This window comes from Nyctereutes procyonoides, unplaced genomic scaffold (genome assembly GCF_905146905.1).
Source record: "Nyctereutes procyonoides isolate TBG_1078 unplaced genomic scaffold, NYPRO_anot_genome, whole genome shotgun sequence".
NCBI lineage: Eukaryota > Metazoa > Chordata > Mammalia > Carnivora > Canidae > Nyctereutes > Nyctereutes procyonoides.
Window position 1 is genome coordinate 2,236,892 of NW_026575040.1, and position 9,019 is coordinate 2,245,910.

General features: G+C 63.2%; 1 protein-coding gene across 3 annotated transcripts; it reads right to left on the minus strand.

The window, feature by feature from the left end:
• Window positions 1-27: 27 nt before the first annotated feature.
• Window positions 28-5,605, minus strand: NEIL1 (nei like DNA glycosylase 1). 3 transcript variants are annotated; one of them, XM_055319847.1, is made up of 11 exons: window positions 5,483-5,605; window positions 4,648-4,728; window positions 3,883-4,332; window positions 2,172-2,291; window positions 2,020-2,083; window positions 1,759-1,858; window positions 1,372-1,499; window positions 1,014-1,041; window positions 776-837; window positions 477-642; window positions 28-333 (listed from the first exon to the last, which is right to left on the minus strand). In XM_055319847.1, the coding sequence occupies exons 3-11, from the start codon at window positions 4,314-4,316 to the stop codon at window positions 263-265; spliced, it is 1,173 nt and encodes a 390-aa protein (XP_055175822.1). In that variant the 5' UTR covers window positions 4,317-4,332; window positions 4,648-4,728; window positions 5,483-5,605; the 3' UTR covers window positions 28-262. The 3 variants fall into 3 exon arrangements, with proteins under 3 accessions (XP_055175822.1, XP_055175823.1, XP_055175824.1); XM_055319848.1 differs by having other exon boundaries at window positions 4,648-4,816; window positions 5,483-5,556; XM_055319849.1 differs by lacking the exon at window positions 1,014-1,041.
• Between the last annotated feature and the right edge of the window lie 3,414 nt (window positions 5,606-9,019).

Consider the following 9,019-nt stretch of genomic DNA (forward strand, 5'->3'; position numbering starts at 1 on the left):
CAGACCTTCTGCAGCCAGCCCAAGAAGTGCCACCAAGAAATTCAAGTTTATTCGTTTATAAAAAAAAATCACAGCATCTTTTGTATGGGCTTAAAAAATGGAGAAGGTGGGGGTATACTCAAAAACATCATAGCGGGGCAGGGAAGAGCTACACGGCCAGGGGCCCCCAGCCCCCAGCAGCTAGGGCCTGCTTGCAGCCAGCTACCCGGGCCCCTGGGCTCTGCAGGGGCAGGAGGTGGACGCCAGCGGGGAGGCCCTCCTGCTAAGAGGCTGACATCCCCTCCTTCTCCAAGGACGGGGTGTCAGCCTTGATCCTTTGAGGTCTTTGGTGGCCTGGGAGGAGGACAGGTGGGACAGCAGCTCAGACCAGGAGGAGGACTGCTCCTGCGGCCTCCCCGCCCCCACCTCTGTGCGTGGGCCACCCCCTCCTCTCCCCAGGGGAACCTCTTCCCCAGGGGAACCTGAGGAAGGCCCACCCGAGGCTGCTGGTTGCCTCCTCCTCCTCCCCTTCACGGGGGCTGGGGGCACTTCTGGGTCCTGCTGGAGGCTGGTCCCCTCTGGCTGCTGGGCTGTACCTTGCTCAGGAGGGCCTCTCTGTGCCCCACGTGACCTGGAATGGGCCGCGCTTGGAAGGAGAGGGTCCTGAGTAGAGGAGACACAGGTCCCCAAGGGGCTCAGTGGGCAGTCCAGAGGTGGATTAGGACCCACGGTTGCCCCTCACAGTCAAGGGAAGGCGGGGAGGGTGCAGGGAGGAGGTAGGAGCAGGGAGCCATACCTCCGTCCTGTGCTCCGGCCCCTGCTGCGCTCCCTTGGATTTCTTCTTGCGGGACTTTCCTCCTGTAGGACACGGACACTGGGGTTGGAGGGTCCTGTGGCCTCAGCCCCCTCTGCAGACTCCCACTATGGGGTGACTCCCGGGGGTGGAGCAGGGACTGGGATGGAGAAGGGTGATGTAGCTCCTGCAAGCAACTAGTCCTTCCTGCTCTCTTAGCTTATCACGTTAGGGATCTTACCTTTGGGTGCCAGGGGCCCAGGATCCCCCTAAAATGGAATGAGAATTCAGGAAGCAACCTGGTTGGGGCAGGGGCAGTTTTCCTGGGGAGTGGGGTGGGGCAGAGCTCGCACCTGTCCTTCCAGTCAGCTCCCTCTGGCCGCCCCGTGCTCTCCAGGGGAGAGGCCACCCTGCCTCCGGCTGCACTACCGAGGAGGAGGGGCCTACATGGGGCGGGCCTGGGCCACCAGGCACAGTGTGACCCTTGGGGGCCTCGACAGGCCCTGGACGTCACCTGGGAGACCCCAGCTCTCCTGCCCCCCCCCCCCCACTAGCTTCCTGGGTCTCCATTTGCCTATATGTGAGATGAGGCCCCAAACCTGGAACCAGATGGTCCGGCCTCGCCGGTCCCGCAGAGAGCTCATGCCCGGCACGCCGTAGCACCGCAGCCATGCTCGAAAGGCAGCAAAGTCCTCCTCTCCACTCTCGGGCCCGTACCCTTTGCCCCCTGTGGGACAGAGGGACCAGGCCAAAGTCAGAGGGTGGACCCCGGCTGCGAGGAGGGAGAGCCTGGCCGACCTGGCCCAGACCTCAGCCCCATAGCTGATGGGCTGAGTCAGGGGTCAAGGCTCCCCTCATCCAGGCGCCCTCGGGCTGTGGCTCCTGCCGGCGCAGGCAGGACAGCAGCTGCCGGCCACCCGCAGCCACCCGACGACCACCGACATGCTGAAGCAGGGGTGGCTAGCCCCCGCGGCTGCGGGCCTCACCCAGCTGGACCACTTCCTTGGGCACCGAGTGACATAGTTCCAACAGGTCCGGGCTCTGCAGCTTAGCCCTGATCTTCTGGCTCAGGGTCTGCTCCGGGCTCTGGAGGAGGGGCAGAGGCGGCTGAGCTAGGGGGGACTCGGGAACCCACCATCAGCCCCCCATGGCGCGGACGCAGGGCAATGGGCCCAAAGCCCAGAGGGGCCTGCGTGAGCCACACTGGAGACCACAGCCCACCGGGCCCTGCGTGCCCGTGCCCTCACCGGCCTGCGCTGCCGCAGCGCCTCCAGCACCGTGCGGGCCTTCTCGAACGGGGGTATCCCCAGGCTGCAGTGGGTGGAGAGGGAGCCAGCTAAGCAGCGGGCACGTGGGAACGCCGCCCCCCCCCCCACCGGCCCCGGGGTGGCCTGCTGACCGGTGCAGGATCTCCGCCCGGAGGTAGTTGCCGATGCCATTGAAGAACCTCTGGTCCAGGAGGGCCTCGCAGATGGGCTGCTCAAAGGCCTTGTCCGCCAGGTTTCGTAACACGTTCTCCCTGGAGGGACACAGCCGGGGGCTGCTGCGCATGCGTGGGCCTGGGAGCAAGGGGAAGGAGCGTGGTGCCCCCGCCCCACCTCAGGGCCGCTCTGGCAGTGGGATCCACGCCCTGGCCCAGGGGAGCACCAGCAGGAGATTCGAACTCTACAGAGGTGAGGCTGCCAGTGAGCAGCAGCGTGTTCCAGGAAACGCCCAGACGTAGACCCTGCGCGTCCGGCACCAAAGGCCGCAGGGCCGCCCCGGAGCGGGGCCCAGGGCGCGGGGTGCACCCCCTGGGCCTTGAGGGGTAGGGCGGGGCGTCTGGCCCTGCTGGGCGCCTTCTCTCAGGACCTGCAGGGAAGCTAGTAGCAGCTCTGAGCAGGGCTGCGGTGACAAGTCCTGGCTCCGGCGCCTGCAGGGATCACAGATCACTCCCCACCCACAACAGGAAGCGCATCTAGTTTCTTTGTGGGAGGGGATCGCAGTGGGCCGGCTCAGCAGCAGAGGCCAGAAGCCCAGAGTTTGGGGGACAGGGTGACAGGCCTCAGCGGCCGGCCGCGAAGGGAACAGAGCCCCAGTGCTCCCCAGCTCGGAGGACAAGAGGGCAGCCCGAGGGCTTGTCATGTGAGACAAACCTCAGGACGTCGCCGGGGCATGACTCCAGGAGAGAGGATGGGAGTAATCCAGGACGACAGACGCTTCCCTGGGGTGCGCTCGCGGGAGCCTGGCAAGGCCGGCAGGAACCCAGTGGCCTCTGTCGTGCTCAAGACACCGGAGCCACCATAACCAGCGGCAGGTGTAGGGACCGAGGCAAAGCCCAGCGGCGCTAGGTAGGGCGGGCCTGCCCAGCCCACGCAGGCCTCCGAGGGGGCTCATCGCCCACAGTGCTCTCCCTCTAAAGCTTTGCAGGGCTGGCTCCTGCTCCTCAGCCGGCTGGTGTCGCCCAGAGCGCTCCCCCCCCCCCCACCAGTCACTCTCTACCTTGGGCTTTTCCTTCAGGCATGTGTCTACTTGAGTCCATCTACTTAGTTTCCTCCTTCCCCGCCCTCTCCGCACTTCAGCCCGGTGGCAGCAGCGTCCTGGTCCATCCTGGTCACTGCTGCCCCCCAGCACCCGGAAGAGGGCTTGGCCCGAAAGAAACCCCTACACGCTCCCCCTTTAGCGGAGGGGAAGGGTATGGCACCTGCCCTCCTCGGTGGCCGCATCATGTCCCAGGTGGGGCTGCTTCCCCTCGCAGAGACCAGGGGACTGTCACGGACAGGGGCGGGCAGAGGGTGGGAGACCCCAAACCCGCTCAGAAGCCGCAGCAGCTCCCTGCGCTGCCTTCTGCCTTCCTGCTCCGCGTCCCCCCTCCTAGGCTGTGGGAGCCCCGCTGCTGTCAGCCCCACCGCCGCGCCACGCTGAGCGCGGCTGAGACTGGACTCCCGCTGCCGGTCTCGTCTTCCCCACATCCGTTTGGGGCGCCACACCCGTTAGCTCAGGGAGCGGTCCCCAGGGTCCCCAGAGTCACACGAAGGGGCTGGGGGGGCGGGCAGAGCCGGCCCGGGACCGCGCGTGTGCTCGTGGCACCTGGCACCTGGCGCCGCGCCCCCCGCGCCCCCCGCGCCCACCTGAACCGCTCGTACTCCAGCAAGACGCAGGGCCCGCGGCCTGGCTGCCACTCGCCCCCGAGGTGCCAGCGGCCGAAGCGGCGGGCGTCCACGAAGCAGAGCGCGAGCCGCGGGCCCGGCGGCGCCGTGTAGAAGCGCAGGTGCGCGTGGGCGGGCAGCTCGTCCCCGGGCGCCAGGCGGAAGGAACCCGTCATGCCGAATCGGAAGACCAGGGCCAGCGGCTCCCGCGCGGGCTGGGCCCCGGGCAGGGGGCGCAGCGCCAGGCGCAGCTCCTTGCCGCGCGCCGAGGCCGAGATGCGGTAGGCGCTGCTCTCGAAGGGCACCGCGGGGCCGCGGCTGCAGCGCGACGTCTCCACGGCGCCGCCGAACACCAGGCCCGCGCACGCCGCGTTCACAAAGCGGCTGGCCAGGTGCAGCTCGGGGCCCTCGGGCATCCTGGGCGCAGGCCGCCTGCGGGCAGCACCGGGGCCGCCGTCAGCTGGCGCGGCCTCTGGCCCCGCACCTCACAAAAGGGGCCGCGCGGGCAGGGGGTGCGCCGGGCGCGGGGAGCCCAGGCCGGGAGGGGTCCCCCTCGCTTAACCCGAGCCCGCGGCGTTCAGTACAACACGGCCCCGCAGGCACCCGCCCCCCCCCCCCTGCCCAGGGCGAGCTCCGGGGCTCCGGGCTGCACTTCCAGCGCCCGCCTGCGGCCGATCCCCAGCAGGGCCCCGAACCCCGACCCCCGACCCCGGGAGGACCCGCGAGGACCCCGCCGCCGCCACCCACCGTCAGAGCCGAGCGAGGACGCGGACGGGGACGAGGGAGACGCGTCCAGGCGCACCTCGCGGGGAGCCGCAGGCCTCGGTCCTGGGGGCGCAGGCAGGGCCCAGGTCAGCGCCCAGGCCCCGGGAAGCCCCTCCGGCGAGCGGGACAGTCGGCCGCTCTCCTCCGGGGCCTGCCCAGGTCAAGGCCAGGTTGGGGGGAGGGGGTCCCGAGAGAGGCACCGAGCCAGGGAGGGCAGGTCCCGCACCCCTGTCCCCTCTTGGCTCAGCGCCCCAAAGGGTTCGATCCTCTGGGACAAGGTGCCCTCCTCTCCTCTCCCAGCCCCTCGGCCCGTCCTCCGCCAGCCCGGGGCGCCCCCCACCCCCCAGCCCCGCTGCACCCCGGACCCCCACCTGCTCCCCGCCCCGTCCTCCGCCAGCCCGGGGCGCCCCCCACCCCCCAGCCCCGCTGCACCCCGGACCCCCACCTGCTCCCCGCCCCGTCCTCCGCCAGCCCGGGGCGCCCCCCACCCCCCAGCCCCGCTGCACCCCGGACCCCCACCTGCTCCCCGCCCCGTCCTCCGCCAGCCCGGGGCGCCCCCCCACCCCCCAGCCCCGCTGCACCCCGGACCCCCACCTGCTCCCCGCCCCGTCCTCCGCCAGCCCGGGGCGCCCCCCACCCCCCAGCCCCGCTGCACCCCGGACCCCCACCTGCTCCCCGCCCCGTCCTCCGCCAGCCCGGGGCGCCCCCCCACCCCCCAGCCCCGCTGCACCCCGGACCCCCACCTGCTCCCCGCCCCGTCCTCCGCCAGCCCGGGGCGCCCCCCACCCCCCAGCCCCGCTGCACCCCCGGCCCGCACCTGCTCCCCGCCCCGCGGCCCGGGTTCTGAGCCCCGGGCGGGTTCCCGGGGACCGGGCCGCGTCGAAGAGCACGCCGGGAGCCGAGGTCGCCGCGCAGGGCCCGCCGGGAAGTGTAGTTTCCGGGCGGGGTGGGCGCCCGGGAGCGGGAAAGGCCGCGGGGGCAGGCACCCGGCCGGGCGGTGGCCCAGGAACCCGGCTTCCCGCTGCCCGGCGCCCGCGGGGGTCAGGTCTGAGGTTCGGATGGCGGCCGTGCAGTGGCGGGGCAAGGCTCCGCCCGGACGCGGCGGCAAGGTCCCCAGGGCGCCCGGGCCGAGGCACCTGCAGCTGCAGGCCCTGGGGACCCGGCGCGGCCCCCGAGGGTCCAGGCAGTCAGACGTGACACGTTAACAGAAGCGCCGTCACTGCCTGCCGGCGACACCCCCTGCGGGAGCAGAGCCCACCGCAGCCGGCCCGCTGGGGGCCCCCACCCGGGCTAGAGCCTCGCAGGGGCAGCGGGCGGAGCGGCTGCAGGACAGCCCGCAGTCGAGCCCGCAGCCCACCCCGCAGCCCAGCCCGCGTCTGCCCGCCGCCAGGTGACGGGCTGCAAGGCTCGGGAGGCCTCCGGGCCCCAGCACCGCGCCGTTCCCAGCACATACACCCCCCACCTGGAGGCTTTATTCCCCTGAGGAGCCCTGCCTCAACCAAGAATTTAACCGGGAATTACAAAAACGGTGCTTCCGTCCTTCTTTGTATCTGGGCTGGAATTCTTCCGTAAAGAAGAGCTTTCTGGGGGATCCCTGGGTGGCGCAGAGGTTTGGCGCCTGCCTTTGGCCCAGAATGCGATCCTGGAGACCCTGGATCGAATCCCACGTCGGGCTCCCGGGGCATGGAGCCTGCTTCTCCCTCTGCCTGTGTCTCTGCCTCCCTCTCTCTCTCTCTCTCTGTGACTATCATAAATAAAAAAAATTAAAAAAAAAAAAAAAGAAGAAGAGCTCTCTGGTTCTCCTGCAGTGTTACAAAGGCAGGATAAATTCTGAATTCCTTCCCACTAGTGATCGATTTTCAGACTAAGAAGAATTGGGTGCAGTAACAACCAAGAGTGACAAAGTAGGACTCATTTGGGATTTTTTTCAAGGGGGGGTGGGGGTCAGGACTTTGTCTCTTTTAGAGTCTTTTCTATTACAGACTCCTGGATTTTTTTTACATTCAACATCTGTAAATCCGCCGCTGTCTCTATCTTCCGCCCCATTTACCAAAGGAGGGCTTGTTAGGCACCAGGACTCCGCACACAAGAATGCAATTCCCATTCTTAAGAAACTCAGGAGGGTAAAAGTGGCAAATGGGTATAAACACGATCACAATGTCACATTATGACAGTAAGGAGAGAAGTACCTGTGGGATTCTGTGACACCACAGAAGAGGGGACGCTACCTGGGAAATCCAGCTAATGTTAAACGTTTGAGGAGACTTACAATTCCCTTGTGACTTTCTGCTACTTTATTTCTGTTGATTCCACTTCTCATTTTTTTGTCGTCTTCTTGCTCTCCCGCGGGCTACCTGAACGTGCAGGACCCCAGTAGGACTTCTCAGTACTGTTTTTGAGTGTAGTGCATTGCACAGCCTTTGAAGTCGTTGTTCTAGAGGTTACACACGCATACCTGTCACAGTTCACTGGTGTGGACATTCTAAGTGTAGAAACCTTACCTTCTTTTACCCTTTCCTGTTTACGATAATCTGACCTATTTCCTCTACAAACTTGGAGAACCACATCCAACAACGTTACAGGTTTTGCTCCAACCCTTGAACAGAACTTAAAATGCTCAAGGACAGTCTGTGTCCGTAACTCCACTCCTTCTGTTGTTCTTCCTCCCTGATGTTCCAAGATTCCTTATCATTTCCTCCTTTCGCCTTTTGATTTTTAGGTTGGGTCTGCTGGTGACAAATCCGTTATCCTTCATCTGAGCATATCTTGGTTGCCTCCGACTCCTGCGGTTCTGTTCACTGGACACAGAATTCCCAGTTGACACTTTCAGGACCTGAAAAATGTTGTCCTTCCTTTTGGCCTCTGTGGTGTCTGAGAAGAAATCCACTCATTTGAATTGTCTTTTCCCCTGTAAGTTATTTCTCACTTGCAGCTTTCAAGATTTTTGTCTGTTCTTTGTTTTTTTTTTTTAAGATTTTATTTATTCATGAGACATACACAGAGGAAGGCAGAGACACAGGCAGAGGGAGAGGCAGGCTCCATGCAGGGAGCCTGACATGGGACTCGATCCCGGGACCCTAGGGTCACACCCTGAGCCCAAGGCAGGCACTAAACCACTGAGCCACCCAGGATCCCCTGTTCTTTAGTTTTCAGAAGTTTGTGGCATAAGGTACCTTGCCATGATTTCTTTGGGTTTACCCTGTATGAGATTCATTCAGCTTGACTCTGTAGGTTTAGGTCTTTTGCCATAGGAGGGACATTTTTAGCCATCATTTCTTTGCATACTTTTTCTGTCCCACCCTCTTTCTCCTTACCTTCTAGGACTCTGATGACGTTAATATTAAATCTTACTTACAGTCCTGCAGGCCCCAGAGGCTGTTTTATTGTTTTCTGTGTGTTTATTTTCCAAGCTACTCTCTGTTCATATTGGGTAATTTCTTTTTTTAAAAAAATTTTTTTTATTTATTTATGATAGTCACGGGGGGGGGGGGCAGAGACACAGGCAGAGGGAGAAGCAGGCTCCATGCACCGGGAGACCCACGTGGGATTCGATCCCGGGTCTCCAGGATCGCGCCCCGGGCCAAAGGCAGGCGCCAAACCGCTGCGCCACCCAGGGATCCCATATTGGGTAATTTCTACGATTGTCTTCAAATTCATTCATTCTCTCTTCTGTTCAGTTCATCCATTCATTTTTACTTTGATGATTGTAGATTTCAGTTCTAAAACTTCTGTCTTTGTATCTTTTATTTCTTTAATACTTGAGGGAAAAAAAAAAGACTTGAGGCATTTTTATGATGGCCACCTTAAAATCCTTGGCATAGAAGTTGGAGTTCTCTTGGTGTTGGTATCCGTTGTCTTTTCTCGTTCAAGTTGAGATTTTCTTGGTTCTTGGCATTTTGTTTTTGTTAAATCCTGGACATTTGAGGTATTGAGACTCTGGATCTTACTTAGAGCTTCTTGGAGCATTTGGATGGCTCAGTTGGCCAAGCATCTGACTCTTGATTTTGGCTCAGGTCGTGATCTCAGGGTCATGAGACAGAGCCCCAGGTCAGACTGCACTGAGGTGGAGCCGCTTAAGATCCTTCCCTCTGCCCCTCCCCCACTCCCAAGCTCTCTCTTAAAAATGTAAAAAATCTTCTCTTTTAGGAGGGCTCCTCTGACGCAGTGACGGTGGGGTGGAAGAGAGGCTGCAGTTCTCCGTGGTGTGACCGGAGGACAGCAGTCACCATCTCTAGGTCTCCTGTATTGCCAGATGGTCCCTTTCCTGGTCCTTTGGCTCAGGGGGCATGGTTGGGGCTGTGTGTGTGCGGGTGTGTCTCGGGTTGCCAGTCTCCAGCACTTGGCCCAGGCCACA

Coding starts and splice junctions, on each gene's coding strand:
- NEIL1 (XM_055319847.1), bottom strand. CDS start 4,316: ATGCCCGAGGGCCCCGAGCTGCACCTGGCCAGCCGCTTTGTGAACGCG. Junction 2,292..3,882: donor CTGGAGTACGAGCGGTTCAG/GTGGGCGCGGGG, acceptor GTGTCCCTCCAG/GGAGAACGTGTTACGAAACC. Junction 334..476: donor GAGGCAACCAGCAGCCTCGG/GTGGGCCTTCCT, acceptor TCCTCCTCCCAG/GCCACCAAAGACCTCAAAGG.